Source organism: Strigops habroptila, chromosome 9, assembly GCF_004027225.2.
Source record: "Strigops habroptila isolate Jane chromosome 9, bStrHab1.2.pri, whole genome shotgun sequence".
NCBI classification, from domain to species: domain Eukaryota; kingdom Metazoa; phylum Chordata; class Aves; order Psittaciformes; family Psittacidae; genus Strigops; species Strigops habroptila.
In genome coordinates this window covers 3,381,241-3,397,301 of record NC_044285.2, presented here as the reverse complement: position 1 = coordinate 3,397,301, position 16,061 = coordinate 3,381,241, and the positions used below count along the sequence as shown (strand labels likewise).

Sequence of the window (16,061 nt, the reverse complement as noted above, 5' to 3'; positions counted from 1 at the left end):
TCTGGGACTTAATATTTTCCTTTCAGGTTTGCATTAGCAAATGCTTTTTTCCTTGCAGGTTAAGTGTCTCTAAATAGAAAATTTCCAGTGGCTCTGGTGATAACTGGTCACTTTGTGTGGCTGTACTTAAAACTGTCAGAATGTCCTTTACAGGATCCTGACTGCTTGCTGGAAAACGTTCAGTGCAGATGAGCACTTGGTGTGCGTGGTACTGCCATGTAAAGGACTTAAAAATAAGTCCAGATTATGCAATAAGAAGTGAAAAAGATCCCTTCAGTACTGGAGTTTTGTCTTTGAAGCATTCTTCTGTGTTTCAGATCTGGTCTTTTGTAGGGTTATTAAGTTTCCTTTTGGGGCAGCGAGCATTGATTATAAGCAATGTTGTAGATGCGGGTGTCTTTTGTACTCAGTGCATCATCTTTTCCACTGCCTTGGCCGGCAGATCTTGGTGTGGAGCCACTCCTTTAATTAGCTGAAATAATGGATGTTTGGGTGAAATGGAACCACAAAAAATAAGCAGAAAAAGTGTGTGGAGGGTTCCTGCTGTCCTGAGAAGCTGGCACGTCTCACTTCTTGTGAAGAGAGATTAATCAGGGTCAGAAGGACATGGCCCAATTCTCGTGTAGTCTCTAGTGGGGATGCTGAATTTCCCATATAAACCATGTTGCTACCTCTGGTTTGGATTTACAATAACTTTCTTTCCTTGTCTTCTCACAGTGAGGTTTATAAGTGGTTCTGACCAGTTTTGAATCCTTCCAAGGACATTTTACAGCAGAATTGCTTGAGCCATAGGTATTTTGCCTAAATCTGAGAACAAGGTGAAATAGATCATAGGCTTCCTGCTGCAGGACCCTCTTTTGAAGGGTTCTGGGCTGGTTTTCTTATTCAAGAACCCTGGGTTTTCTTTTTTCTTCCAGGTTTGGGATGGGAATTATTTTTCAGTATCTCAAAGATTTCCAGAGGATTGAAACGTTTTTCTTACCCATCTGAGTGGGAAGCGCAATATAGGGCAGATCCATCATCCTTTGAAATCACTGGAGGCTTCCTCTTGGCTGTTGTTCAGTTTATTAGTCTGAAGTTTCTCAAAGCAGCAGAAGATACATGGGTCTGTTACAGAAATAACATGGCTTTCTGTTAATTTTGCAAACCAGCTGGCCAAAGCTTCTGTAAAGCAGTATTGAAAAATATTCAGCAACACTTGGGGAGTTTTTAAGCATTTTTGGGGGGTTTGGCTTTAAATATTCAACACATCTTAAACCTCATCTCTTTCCCATTTTTTATTTGCTCTGTGGCAGCACTCGGGAGTCAAAATGCAGAAGATTAAGCTGGTAAAGGTTAGCTGTAGCCATCTGGGGCTGTTGAGGAATTAATGCCTGAGCTCAGCCCGGAGGGGCAGCCTCTCTGCCCACCCCCATCCCCAGATCCTCTCTGAACCAGAGGCTTGGATTTCGCGGTAATGGGCCGTGGAGATGAAAATAACTGTCAAGGCTCAAATGTAGTTGTTCATTCAGACAAAGCAGCAGCCAGCCAGCCAAAAGACATTACATCCAGTGGCCGCTGGAAGAGCTGCTTGTGCTGAAGCAGAGGTGGGTGACAAACGGTCCAAGGAATTAATAGCTTAATTGAGCATCACTGAATGGGATGCTGTGTTAAAGTCATCATCTTGATTTGCTCACGTCTCTGGAAATACCTGCACACATTATGACAAGGTCAGTAGCAGTTTTAAAGTTTTATTATTATTATAATTCTGTTTTGGAGCAGGTTAGCTTCCTACCCTGTTTTATCCTGCATTAAGCATCTCATATCTTTCTCTGCTAAATAAAAATGTCCTAGTTAGTTGCCAAAGAACTCCTGCCTTATCAAGGGGACTAATGTAACACATACAAACTGTGACTCAATGTGTCAGAGAGGAATGCAGTGATTTGGGATATAAAGGTAATCATCATCTCTACAGTGTGCTGTTTTGTTGTGCAGCCATTTGCTGATTCACAGCATTGACCTGCAAACCCTCACTTTTTACTGAAAAAGGCACACTGTCAGTTTAGGGATTTCAGTTTGGCTTTTCTTCACCTGCTTTAATAACAAGGCCTGAGACTGGGTGTAACTACATAGATCTCTGAAATTCTCATTGTATCCTTTATTAATGATTTTGTTTTGTTTCTCTGAGCTGGGACAGCAGTCTGTTGCTCTTTACTCTTGTAACCATTGAATGGCACTAAAATAACACTGCTTTGTTTCGTTGATAACCTCTGTTTCCATTGGAATATGTTTTAGAAGAAAATGAGTCTTGCCCATAGCTTTTGTAAAAGGCTGTTACTGCAAAGCCAAACTTAAGGCATTTCCAAAGTATAAAACATTGAAATAAAGAGTGGGAAATATTTCCAAAGTTTGGTGTTTCTAGTAGCCTTTTATTAGAGGAATATCCAAGAAGTACTGCTAGGATATCATAATTTGCTATGCTGCTTTGCATATAGCAATGTGCACTGTCAAAAGTAACACAGACCGACCCTACTGTGCAAAGTGCAGAAGCCAGTTCCTAAATATGTGCAATCTAAGAATTAAAAGTGCTTTGTTACCTCCAGACTTAAATGCTCAGCATGTTGCATGATGAATAAAGATTCAATATTATTCAGCTTCAGAATTGCTCTCATATCATGTTGTTCAAGGCTGTATGCACGTGAGGTGACCTTATTATGAAAGCCGCAAAGAGCTCAGGTAAAGAGTGTGAGATTTGTAGGGTTAAAACCATAGGCAGAACTCTGGATTTCAGCCCAGTTTTCTGCTAAAAATGGCTGATACATGTATTGGCAAAACTTTATTTCCAGCCTACATGAACGCCGGTACTGATGATAGTTCAGTCATGCAACGCGTAGAAATAAAACGGTCTTTAGCCAGTAAAATATAGTTTTCCTCACTTTTTTTTCCTACTGGCGAGTACAAATTAAGCTTGTGAAACATGCCGCTTCCTATTTTCCATCTGTATTTCAGAAGTCAATATATCACTTACTAAGTTAACCAGGAAGTCTTCTGTGAATTGGGATGCTTAGCTTTGCCATGGATGGCTTCTGTGTTTTTTGGGAGCTTAGGAATGGATGGCCCTCTTTCTCCCATTTAATCTTTGAAATCTCAAGTTAACTTTGACAAATCATGTGAGTACAGCTGTTAGTTGAGGGCAGGCTTTTTTATCTCTCTGTATCTCACCAGTTTTGCTCTTTCCAGGCTCGGAAGTACTTCACTTGCAAAGTGTTCTTTGTGCTGAAGACCTTTGGCAGCTTTTTTCCTCAGGTCTTAGGCAGGAGGTCAATTTACTCTGCAGAATTCAATCAGAGGGAGAAGTTCTGATGACAATTACATAAGGAACTTGAATGATGAGCAGCGTTATCTTTCTGCCAGAGTATTTAAATATAAATATATTGGTTTCAAACAATAGAATTGTCCAGGTTTTTTTACATTCAGTGAAGCTTTATTGACTTCTGTTTGATGGATGTTCAGATGTTCAAAAATGGGCAGTTCTGGTTAGTTCAATAAAAATTTGCGTAAGACAAGACTAAAATTGAGTTTAAGAACTAAAATTAATATGCCAATGACTGAATAAACTGCCAGCTAATTCTGGGAGCATGTAAACTCTGCGAAGCCAACTGTCTGTGACCTTCCCATTCCTGGAGAGCCCAGAAGTCTACACCTAACATACACAAGCAGGCTGTAATGGTTGATAGCCCGCCCATGTTCTCCAGATGGTGGTGATAGTAGCAGTGGTTGTAACTGAGCCATTACACTACAAAGGACTTTTGAGGAGGCCAAAACTGTAAGAGGAAGCATGACACATTAGCCAAGTAGTTTTGTGAAGTAGTCATTTGGTGAAACACAGAAGCGGTTTTGGCATTAGGGTCTGGCTTGTGGAGTTCCTCCTTCCCTCAGTAACAGCATTGTGGTCCTTCTTGTGCTGCCTGGCCAACCGATTTGGTATTCTCTGTGCACAGTGGGGCAGTTCCAGTAGGAGAGGTGGAAAATGCTCCTGTAAGGAGAGCTCTGGTGTGCAGGGTGCATGAGGGGTTGGCTGGAGAGGTCTCTATTAGATGAGGAAGTGACACCAGCATCTCCCAGATCCCGAATGAATCTGTGACCACAAGATACTCATACCTTTACCTTCCCTGGCCACGGTTTAGTAAGAAAGATGGCCTTGCTCAGTTCTTTGGCAGGAAGATGTGCCTTTATGTGCAGAATGGCTGCAGATGTGGGGTCTTGAGTGATAGTACTCAAAATCAGGATTGAGGCTGGAAGGAAGTAAAATTTGTCCCTCCTTTCAGCATTTCTTTAGGAACAAGATTAAAGTTGCTGTGCTCTGTCAGCCCGATTTGCAGGGCTTCCTGCTCAGCTTTCCAGCTGTTTTGTATCTGTGATGTGAGACATTTTTTCCTTCAAGGGGAATTCCAGTGCTCCTCTCTAGGTTCAGGATTTCATCACAGGACACTAAGGGCAGGAGGCTGCAAGTTCCAGTAACTGCAGTGTTTGCTTGATCTCTAATTGTTGATTTTACTTAGTCCAGTTCTGAGCCATTTAGACTGAAGAACTATTTTGCTTTAAAGTTCTCTCTCCTGTCACCTTTTAAGCAGTTATTTGCCTAAGAATCATTTGTATTTCCTACCTTTGGTGTCCATTCAAAAGAGAATTAAATCATATGCAATATTCCTAAAGATCCCTTACAGCGTGTGGTCTGCTCTAAAAGACTGGACTAATGGATGAATTTCTTTTCCCACGTACCCCCTAAAGCTTTGGAATTATGAAGGCACTGCACCTTTTTATGTGAACTCTGAGATGCTCTTTATTATGCTGTAATGTAAAACCACATTCATGCCTTGATTTCTGCTGCTTGTCCTTCGCACACTGTGCATCATCTGAGAAAGGTTATTGATGTGGGCACGCTTTTAATGGCACGAATCTCTGGAGCCGTCTCCAATGTCTGAGTGATTTGAGCTTCATTTAAATAATTGATGAGAAGCGTTAGTCAGAATCTGTTGGTGATTCAGACTGCATTATTCAAAGATATTTACTGACAGATATAGATTGGTCCAAATTTACTTCTTTTTCCACGCTGCACCAAACTAGGCTCTGTATGACATAGCTGTCTATTGAAAAAGAATAATCCTTGTTAAAATATATGAAAATCTGTGGGTTTAAAGGCTTTATTTTTAACCAGTTGCAAATAGCAATAATAATTAGTAATGTTTTAGCAGGAAAAAGTGAGTGTGAAACGGTCTCTTTTCAAGTGAAACGTGCTTCTTTTCTGTGCCTTGCATGTTGTTCAGGAGTGGATCTGAACTTCTCACTCATAATTCAGTGGCTTTCCTGCAGCTTTCCCTGTCCTGGTAGCTGGGGGTGGGTGGATGTAAGACTTCATGGCTGCCTCTTCATCTTCACCACAAGCATCTTCCCTAATGGCTTGTGGCTTTTAATCTTTGGCATGTAAAAGCTCTTCTGGCTTCTAACAGCATTTAAAAAAGAAAGTCTAGCCTAGGAGATTCTCCAGGATTGATCACTGGGCATCTTGCATAATCTCCTTTTACTCTCATTCCCAGAGTAAAAGTATTCCCAAATTCTTTTCTTTCATGTTCATTGAGGTGTATAAACCTCTGGTTGAAAGTGCTGGAAAAGGACAGTGGGGTTCTATTAGGCTGTTGTCAGGAGGTGAAGTGTGACTGAAGCAAAGTTTATGCCAGAATTGCTTTGCAGGTCATGCAGGCTCCTTGCTGCATCAGAAGTGCTGCAAGTACCAGTCTCATGTAAGCTCTTCCCTTCCCTAGTTCCTGCAGCAGGAGGTTGAGTGTGGTGGGCTGCTGCAGAGCCTACATGTCTGTCTGTCTGAGCTTTCATATCGTGCTTTGGAAACCACCTCTGGGAGCAATTGGGGAACTCGATGTCCCTGTTAGTTTCATGTTCCTATTGGAAAGTAGTTTACCATGTTACCACTTTCTTTTATCAGGCAACCAAGCGTTCAGGTTTCTCCTTTTTTGTTGTTAGTTGTGTGCAGTAAATATTCCACTGACAATAATTCACCCCCTTTTTTTGTTGCCAGGATGCATTGATGTTGCAGCTGTACATGAGTAATGAACAGGTACTTCTTGACCCCTCTTTTCAATTTCTACTGCAGGAACTGTGGACATGGGTGGCAAACAGTCCACAGTTGGCGGAGTCTCTGTCATTCAGACACCTGTGACAGAAAGCATTCAGGATGCTTACAAAGCTGGAGACACCAGTAAGGCCCAAGAGTTGATTAAGTTGTCATGTGAGGAAACTGCACTGCAAGTGGAAAAGGTAGGGTTAGGTTACTGCTCTTTCTCAAATTGTGTTGGGAAAGAAACCAATATGCCAAGCTGCTGTCTTCCATCGTTTCTCATGCAGAAAATCCATTCAGGTATATATGTTATGTTGGTACTGCAGGGTCCCACGCGTGGCTGGTTGTGTCAGAAACACTTGCTCAGAGACAGTATTTGCCCTTGAAAGCACTGATCAGAGAAAGCAGTGATCAGAAAGCACTGATCACTGATCAGAGACAGACCCCAGGGAACAGTGTATTTAGGAACGGGAGGCTGTGCGAGGAGGGGTGCTGGTGCTGTGGCCACTAAAACAGGGAAATACATAAAAAGGAAGCAATTCATAGACTTAGCAAAAAAGTGTTCCCCCATCAGTGCAAAGATGGTCAGTGGCCTCCTGGGAAGTTTCTCCTGCTTGTGTTTGGAACGATATTCTCTGCACTAGCTTCTGCCTTCAGAGCCCTCCCTTGGAGCCTACTCTTTATGATTATAATGGCTACTAGTGTTTATGACATTCTCAGTTACAGTGGGTATGTATTTACACGGGCACAAATAGATACATAGCTCTTGAAATGCTCTTTTCCTCTGCCCACTCCCTTTACAGAAAATGTATTTTGCTGTATTTTCTTTGCCAGTGCCAGCTTTTAGGTATTGCAGCAGCATATGGAGATCTGCAGGCGGTGAGGTATTTACTGAAGGAAGCGTTAGTGGTGTTACCAACAGAACCTAATGATGACAACGCAGCTGTGGTGGCTGCATATTTTGGACACAAGGACATTGTGAAGGAGCTGCTGGATTCCTTGCATGGTAAGCCTGTTGGATTGCCTCTGCCTTTCCTCAAACTTGTTGGTAGCTGTGTGCAGTAGCTTCAAGTAGCATTTATTTTTCCCATGTTCCTTGAAAGGGGAGGGACTAAGTCCTGGGAAAGTGCAAGGAGGGATCTAATCTCTGCTGTGTTTGAAGGAAACTTCCCCTGTGGGGGAAAAACACATGCATAAAAATATTCCCTGTTTGCAAATTTGAAGTGGAGGAAGATGCCATTTAGACAATTCATTCCCATCAGCTTGCACAGCTGGGCAACGTCCCAGACCCTACAGAGAAATCAAGGGATTTTCAGGAAGCAGCATCATCCCACTCTGCTGATCCAGCAGACACAGTGGTGCTGGGAGTGAGAGTGCAGCATGACTGGTAACAGTTTGGGTGCCCAGCTGGCAACGTGCTGCATGCTCTCTTGTTGGCATCTTGTTCTGACTGTGAAGGGGGATTCCTTCTCTAGAATCATAATATCTTAATTAAATTTTATTGTAAAGTATTTTATAGCAGAACAGAGACATTTTTTGGACCTGGATGTAGAGCAGCTGCGAGGGCAGAGGGAAGAGCATTACTCTGAGTGAGAACCAGGAACTGTGTTTGAGTCCCCTGTTGCTCTCTTGATGTAGGGCATGGCACCCACTTCTTACTGGGACCCTCTATGGGTTCAGGGTCTGTTGGTCCTGCACAGCAGCCAGAGCAAAATGCTATCTTGACCTCACACCAACTGCAACAGCTAAGCTGAGCCTCTGCAACATTTGACCTGAAATAGCTCTAGCTCCTCACTGGAACTATGTACTTGCCAGTGACCTCAATGAGAACAGGAATTACCTGTTGAGAAACCTGCTTATTCAGTGTTCTTAAACTGTTAGAGCACTAATAAGCGAAGAAACCTTCCAGTTTGGGGAATGCAATTAAATGTAATATTTCCTTCAGCCAGAAAGGAGGCTGAGCAACAGTGGGTTTGTGACCTAGTAGCAAAAATTAAATTATATTAATATAGTACTTTCAGTAATGAAAAGTGACTAAAGTAGTTTCTGGAAACTTACCTCAGCTTAGAACTGACCAAATTCCCTTCAACTCTTGCTTCAGGGGATCAGGGGAGGTGCTCTATCCAAACAGCAGCTTTCAGAAGTTTTTATGCAGGACTTTCTATTCATTTCCCTGGGAAGTTACATAGGAACCAATCCCAGGGTTTAGGAATAACTTGCGTTAATTCACAGTTTGGCTGATGCACTGCAATGATTCTCTGTGGCTCAGTGTGAGCTTCTTGTGGCTTACAGCTGGTGTGGAGCCTGGTTTTGATAGCATGAGAGTGAGTAAGTCAGGTTGTTAAGAATGCAAAGAGCAATGTAATTTCCACATGGAGAAACTGCAAAAACACCCCCAGAAGCTGGCATGTAGACTTGGGCTTGTGGATGTTTCAGTGAGCATTTCAAAGGGGATGTGAATTTGTAAAGTAAATGGAGGTGATACTGTGAATCAGGGAAGATTTGAGGCCTGCTTATTGTTAGCAGAAATAATCCTGTCATGGGCAGTTAGTTATACGCACAGAATTATGTATGCCTAAAAGAAAGCAGTGTTCTACTGTAAAACATTAATTCAGCAAAATAAGCAGTTTGGGGATGACTAAAACATTAGCAAATTCATGCAGAAATCAGATCATGGTACTTTAGTTTTTAGCCTTAAATGACATTTGTCTAATGTCTAACTAATGAATTGGTAGTAAAGAATTCACCCAAAATGAAGTATTTCAAAGGGAAATTACTTTTTTTGTGGGAGACTTTAGGTTGCAGTGGAAACAAACCGAAACAATTATTTTGTGTTGTCTGAAACATTTATTTTTTATTCATCCAGTAGTGTGAAAAGTCAACAGGTTTTCCCCATTTGAATCTCCTCTCATGAACTTGGAAGAAGTGGCCTATCTTAGATGTTTGGATCTAGTATCTGTTGGAACAGGCCTGTTGTCCCTGGAGGCAAAGACAGCCCTGGTCATCCCTTGCCACTTCTGTTTGGGATTAGATGTTTGATTTTCCTGCTGGTGGCCTAGCAGACATCCTCAGAACCTTCGCCATTGCTAGCTTATGCATGCTTAGATCAGGGACAGTCAAAGTTCACCCATTAGCCTGGTAGGTAATGAAGAACAGTTAAGCAAAGCTGAAAACTTTGTGCCTCACCAACTTAGGGCTCTTCTGTAACACACCCTTGCAGTGCAATCTGCTCCTTTGTCCTCGGGGGCTTCACCCTGCACCCTTTGCACAGCCATTATTTGTGGATGGCTCTTGTACATCACAGTCTGGTGGCATCAAGCAAGTCAAATGCTGTCTCTTTTCAGTAGGTCCTAGTACTTGCCAACAACTCCTGAACTGGATGCTGGCCATAGCCTGCCAGCAAGGACATTTGGACATAGTGAAACTCCTAATTCGTGCATACAGTGCTGACCCAGAGAGCTGTGCAGTCAGGAAGAATGAGTTTCCAGTTCTTATCCGCTTGCCCCTCTATGCTGCTATAAAGGCAGGTATGTATGTGCATGCTTCAAAACTTTCCTCCTTTTCTGTAATGTCTTTTAAAGAATGGGCTGAGTTGTTCACATCTAGGAAGGGATTAGTGTGGACTGGCTTGCCTGGAATTGTCCTAGATTTCCAGTGGGATAAATGAAGTAAAATTGGCTCTGAATCTTTTGACTTAGCCAGATTTAAGTCAAGGCCTTCTTAAGTTAGATTACTGTAAATGCTGAGGGGCTGAACTTTCCTCTGTAAACTCCTAGGGAAAAGACCCCTCAAAAATAGAAACCTTGCAAATAAAAGCATTATTGTTATGGACAGTCTGGCACACATACTTTATTTCGGCTGAATAATTTACATTTCAAAGCACAGCTGTGTGTATAGATTAATAACATGGGGGGAAAAAAGAGCAAGCCTGGGCCAGTGCTTTCACATAGCGTTTTGCTGTCTCAGTTTGACCAAACTAAATCCTATCACTGGAGAAAACAGTCTTTATAAAGTTCAGTTTCCTTTTTGCACACCCCCTTGGCTTTTTTCAGAAGTGGTTATTTCCCAGGATTTCTGTTCAGCTCCTTGCTGGTTCATTTACATGAGGAGAAGTAAACAGACAATCTGCTTTTCTCTAAAGGGAACGAAGATGTAGCTGTGTTTTTGTTACGGAATGGAGCTTTCTTTTGTTCCTACATCCTGATGGACAGTCCCGAATCCAGCAAACACCTTCTGAGGAAGTATTTCATTGAGACAAGCCCACTACCAGGTAGTGCTCCAGCAAAAACAGTAAGTAGTCATTTATCTGCCTGAAGAGATACTCTTTTAAAGGAGTATTATGTTAATAATTAATATTTGTCTTCGGGTACCATGTGGCTGGTGATTCTTCTCAGCTAAGAGCCTTGTGGTTTGCTACCCAGTTAGAGAACAAGCTGTGAAAGTGTCTTTCATGTCAGTGCTGAGCTGCAAGGTGCAAGACACTGTGTGGCACCTTCCACTTGGCAATTTTAACATCAGTGTGTGAAGCAGGTATGCGCTGTGGAAAGGAAACATGGACTTTGTGCTCAAAGTCTTCCAGAGAGATAAGCACTGCCTCAGGTTTCCTCTGTGACTCTAGGATAATCTCTTCATTTAGGTTTCTGCTGTGGATTCTGGTTGTAAGGTAATGCCACAAGCACAGTGCAGAGCTGAGCGTGGAAACCCTTCTCTTCCCCTGTGTCTGATAGCTCAGGTAGAGCACATACAAATAGGCTCATGTGGCTTTTTGTTAACATGGAACATGAGTAGATCAAGCTCACATCTGTTCAAAGTATCTTCCTTTCTTCAGACCCCCTTAGTAAAAGATGGCTGGTAGCCTTTACTGTCGATTGCTCATGGCAGATCTGGCTTTCTGGAGCAGCATGGGGAGGATCATGTGTTATCACATCATATTAGTTGAGCTGAGCTTGTCCCACACAAATGGTTTTTGATGGGAAACCAAGGCCAACAAAAAGCAATTGAAGCCTTTTTAGGTTGGCAAGAGCTCTGTTAGCTACTTAGCCACTTAAAGCCTTGTGACAATTTTGGTAATTCATTTGCATCTCTTTCTTCCACTGTAAAGTGGGGAGATTTAAAACTCCTTGCATCTTATAGCCGTTAGAAGGCTTAATACATGATGAAGGTGCTTTGAGATCTACAGATGAGTCACTGTTTTCATGCAGGGTATTACTACATTTCATCATTATCACATTTATTTATATAACTAGGCTATGTTCTTCATTCTCTTAATCTCTATTATCCAAGTGTCCTTTATTCAGAACTGAAAAACGTCTCAGCACACACTGTTACTTCTTTATAGGGAAGCACATAGTATTTCATATGACTTCTACTGTTATCCAGCAATTTAGTTATCAGGCATTTTCTGTTTTTTCCCCTCAGTCTGTAGATGAACTGACACTGAATAGGAGCATCAGAGCCCTGAGCTTTAAATAGTTTTCATTAGATCATAAAAGTTCTGCAGTGAAAAATTGTGAGGGAATTTTTGATCAAGGCTCTGTCTGTGTGAATCCCATTGCCAGTTGGGTATCTGTTTGCTCAGCTCGTAACATTTGGGGTGTTGATTCTGCTTTGCTGTGAAGTAAAAATAAGCAGAGAGGTTTTCATGGTTTTACAAACCTCTCCATTCTCTGTTTTCCTGCCAAAGTCCTGTCTCACTGGATTCCTGACAACACTGTGAATGTTAGGCCACACATATGAGCTTGACTTCATTAGGTTCCATCAGCAGATTTAGAGCCCACCCTGTGGGAATCTTAGTTTCATTGACAGGTAAATGATAGGAAGCTGAATCCTAGCTGTTTCTGCATAAGAGTTGATGAAACTACATGCCTTGTAGAACAAAAAAAAGAATCCAACTAACTGGATAATTCAACTTGAATAAACTTGGAATAAACGTCTGAGTCACAGGGAAGAGGTCTGTTTTCCATGTGAACTTGCTGGCAATATTTAACCTAGCTGCTGTAAAAATGACTCAGCTTTGCTGTTGTCACACCCTGAGTGAAGATGAGAGCAGCCTTGAAACATCAGCTAACTGCCAGAAAGGTCTGGATTAAAAAACAAAGAAAAAAAAACCTAAAACAGACCCAGGAACTTTGATTCTTTTAGTAGCTGTTTATTTTAATATGTTGGCTTATTTAATGCATTCTCTTTGAATTCATTTTGGCAGACTGCGCCAAATTGCAGGAAGCTTTGTCCTAGTTTGTCTGCAGAGCTCAGATCCCTGGGAAGTGACAGCCACACACCCTGATAAGATTTTAAAAGACAATTTTGTGGCAGCTGCAAACAAGCTTCCTCAGTGCTTTCTTCATATCTCATAAGGTTCATGAATGCAAGTCTCCTTGTGTAAGTGCTGTGATGCATTTTGCACTGGGGAGGAAGCAAAGAATCATCGTGCAGAGGCTCCGATGTGCATGGCAGTGTCAGAAAGCCTCTCCTCTTGGATGGGGCAGACAGAGCACAAACCATTTCAGAATGAGCCCAGAACTTCAAAAGGGTTTGTCCCATCTGTGCTATCTCTGAGTGAAAACACTGCACGGTTGACCTCCAGTTGATTTCTCAGCAGTGAATGGCTACCAGCTATGCATAAAATGTGGTTGGAGAGCTCAGTTTGGTGCCACACCTTGCAGGCAGTCATTGCACTCTGCAGTGGTGCCTTTTCTGACACACAGGGAGTTACATCTCATTTTTCTAATACCTGTTTCTCCTTTTTTTCTTTCTGGCATAAATTTACCCCCACAGCAAACCACTGTCTTGCTAACGAGAGGAAGTGCTCCTGTTTTACAGGAACCGGTAACAAATGCCCAAAAGACTCGCTGCAGTAAAGTGGCTGGGCACAGATTCCAGTCTTTGATAGGTATCATCAGCATGGAGATACATGTAACTTTCCAGTGTGTGCAGTATGAGAGAGGTTTATTTTTCCATTACAGGCCAGAAAAGAGGAAATGTTTTGCAAAGAATTTTGTGCACAAGCATACAAACGTCTGTGTATGTGTGTGTGTGTGATCCTCCTCTGATTACTTTATTCACTGCTTGGCTAATCTCAGTTACAGTGGAGAAATCTGCAGCAGTTCCACTCAAGATTCACAGCAGCTTTATTGATGGAGGAATTGGATCACTGTCCTCAGAATATCCTGTCTATGGCAAGAGTGAGGTTCTGTTGGGGCATGACACGTCACTTAGGAGAAATGTACAATAGCCTTTCTAATCACCTTACCAAGTGGTCTCAAATCTAAGTAAATATTTTTCATATTTAAAGTTCATCATTTGCCCAAGAGCAGTGGGGTTTCTTGCCTCTGCACAACTCCCAGTCCCTGTATCCCTCAGTGCATCCCCTGACATCACTGCAGTAGAATATTTCCATTTAGTTTTCGGGACTTGTATTGAGAAATTCTTTCTTTAGCAGGAGAGGGGACACCACAGAGGTTTTCCTTGCCCTTCTGAAGAGCAGTAATCTGCCCAGAGTCACGCTGTGCGCAGGAGCTAACAGCTTCTGAACACTGTCTCTCACAGAGCTCACCAGCCACTGCCAAATGAAGAAGGGCTGAGCTGACCAGTGGGCTCTACGACTTCTGCGTCATAGACCTTTGGCATCAAAGAAACAGGATTTTCAGGGAATACAGTGGAGATGATTGAATTGAGGAGGAAATCTCCTCTCTTTGTGGCATTGCTGTCAGGCTTTCTTTCACTTAATTACATTTTCACTGCAGAGCCAGGTAAATCCCTAAGGTAGCTCCACTGACATAGGATTACTAACACCAAGATGAGTTTGGACCACTGTTCCTACATCAGATGAAGGGGCTTGGCTGATGCTGGAGTTTGCAGCACTCAAAAAAGACTCTGTCAGTCCTTGGCTCTAGATGGGGAAGAGGACTAAGTGCAAGGCACTTACTGCTGAGATTCAAAAAGCTGCCTGGGAGATGGGGACACCTACCCTGCAGTGTTCAATGCCAGTGTTGGATTTCATAATCTTATCTGTGGTTTTAGAAGTCACTATCTGAATTCTTCAGGTATCTTTCTATCACATTAAATACCCTGGGGCCATGGCTCTGCATTTTTGAGGTAAATGATACACAGCAATCTAAATGCAAAATAGAGATGAGTATCAGTCTGAAATGGGAACAGGAGAGATGCAGGGTCTTGCTTGCACCCGCTAAAAGCCACAGATCTTCTTATTACTGCATTGGTAGGTGTGCTCAAGGACAAGTACTGTTTTGCACTGTGAAGAGCATCATCTTGGAACAGAGAAGGAACTGGGTGAAGGGATAATCACCATCAGTTCTTTTTTCTAATTCTTTTTAATTGCAGCTTTGTTGGGTGCAGTTTAATTAAGCAGGAAGAGAAAGGAGGGCCTTGGAGTCTGTAGACCATTTTTACTCCTTCAAGGGCAGATGGACTGTCAAACAGTAGGGGTAGACTGAGACAGTGACTGGTGGCACTCAAGAGATCTGGGGCTCTGGAGTGTGAATTCAGGATCTCAACCACAAAAGCCTGCTTTTTCCTGTGAGGAGGAAACCAACTGAGCAAGCCAGCTCTCCAGGTCTTTGTTCCCATCACTGCCTGTATGGTTCTATGCATCCTCTGTGTGACTGAAGGACCATAGATGTGTCCTCTGGAACTGCTGCCTAAAGGTTTCTATTTCCCCTGTTCATTCTGATTTAACCCTTCTTCCCCCATTTCGGCTGAGTCTCAGCATAGGTTTTGGAAAAAATTGTCATTCCTGGAAAGAAAGGATCAGGAGAAACTATGCATTTCCTGCTCAGGTTAGTTGTTAAAATGGTTGATTCCCTGTTAAAACATTTCTCACATATTTAGACAGGCTGTGCTTGCATTAGACTTTCAGTAGCTGGATCATTGTTATACCTTTGTCTTCTAGCCTAAAGAGGCCATTCCTACTAAAAATCTGCATGAAGCACAAGTAGCTGGGGAATCAGGCCCTTTCTTCACTCCTTCCTAGGCCAGGGGATTTGTGGTATGTGGTTTTGCTAATGCAAAACGTGGGATTTTACCCAGCACTGTCAGAGTGATGGTTTTGTTTCTGTATAAGAAGTCATGATGTAGATTTAATTGTCTTGACATAAAGAGGCTGTTGCTCGCATCGCTGTAAACCACAATAAGGTATAAATGACATCAGTAAGAGAATTTCATTGCTGATTAAGCTGTATTTCTATTAGCTGATCTAGGATGGAGCTACAGTGATGCTGCTCCCCTCTCCCCAGCCATGTGTTCCTCCCTCCTCTTGCATCAGTACCATTGTAAGTTGGGTTTTGGTGACCTTACCCGGCAGCTAACCCAGCTGAAAATTCTCTCTCCAAAATGAGGAGAATTAATGTTATAGGACAGGGTAGTGCCTTGAAAGTGTGTATAGGTAGCCAGACAGATACCAATGCTACCTGAGGATTTTGGTTGCAGTGTGGAGCTGTTTTCCTGTGTTGATCCTGTTTTGATATCCTGTTTCAATGTAGGAATCTGGCTCCTGTTAGGAGATTTTGGGACAATTCAAGGAACCAGAAGAAGATGATCAGGTGTCTCAGCACAAATGTGAGGTTTCCTCATGCGGGGAAGGTCTCCCAGTCCCTTAGCATCAGTACCACATCTCTCCTGAAGTGTGGGGTAGCTAGGGAGGAAAAGGGAATCTGACCTGTGTGTTTAATGCTCTCTGTTACCATAACTCACAACTATTGCTGTGCAGTGGTGTAAACAGCTCTTGGGTTGTTACATGTGAGAGAAAATCACAGAAAACTACATACAGAATTAAACCAAGAGTTTGTAAGCAGGAAGCTGTTAAATATGCAGGCTTGGAAAATCTAGCAGTAAAGCAGAATATGTTCAGTGCCAGTGTGAAAGCTTTGCAGTAACTCCCATTAGTACTGTATCCTCTGCTGTAGCAGTGGATACTCTGCTTAATTTGGTTTCT

General features: G+C 42.4%; 1 protein-coding gene across 1 annotated transcript in view; it reads left to right on the top strand.

Moving 5' to 3' along the window:
• The window catches only part of LRRK1 (leucine rich repeat kinase 1), a 78,699-nt gene that overhangs the window by 15,393 nt on the left and 47,245 nt on the right, over positions 1-16,061 (top strand). Inside the window, exons 3-6 of the mRNA XM_030498293.1 lie at positions 6,149-6,312; positions 6,947-7,118; positions 9,457-9,639; positions 10,254-10,402. Coding sequence (XP_030354153.1) covers positions 6,149-6,312; positions 6,947-7,118; positions 9,457-9,639; positions 10,254-10,402 — 668 coding nt within the window. The remainder of the gene's footprint in view (positions 1-6,148; positions 6,313-6,946; positions 7,119-9,456; positions 9,640-10,253; positions 10,403-16,061) is intronic.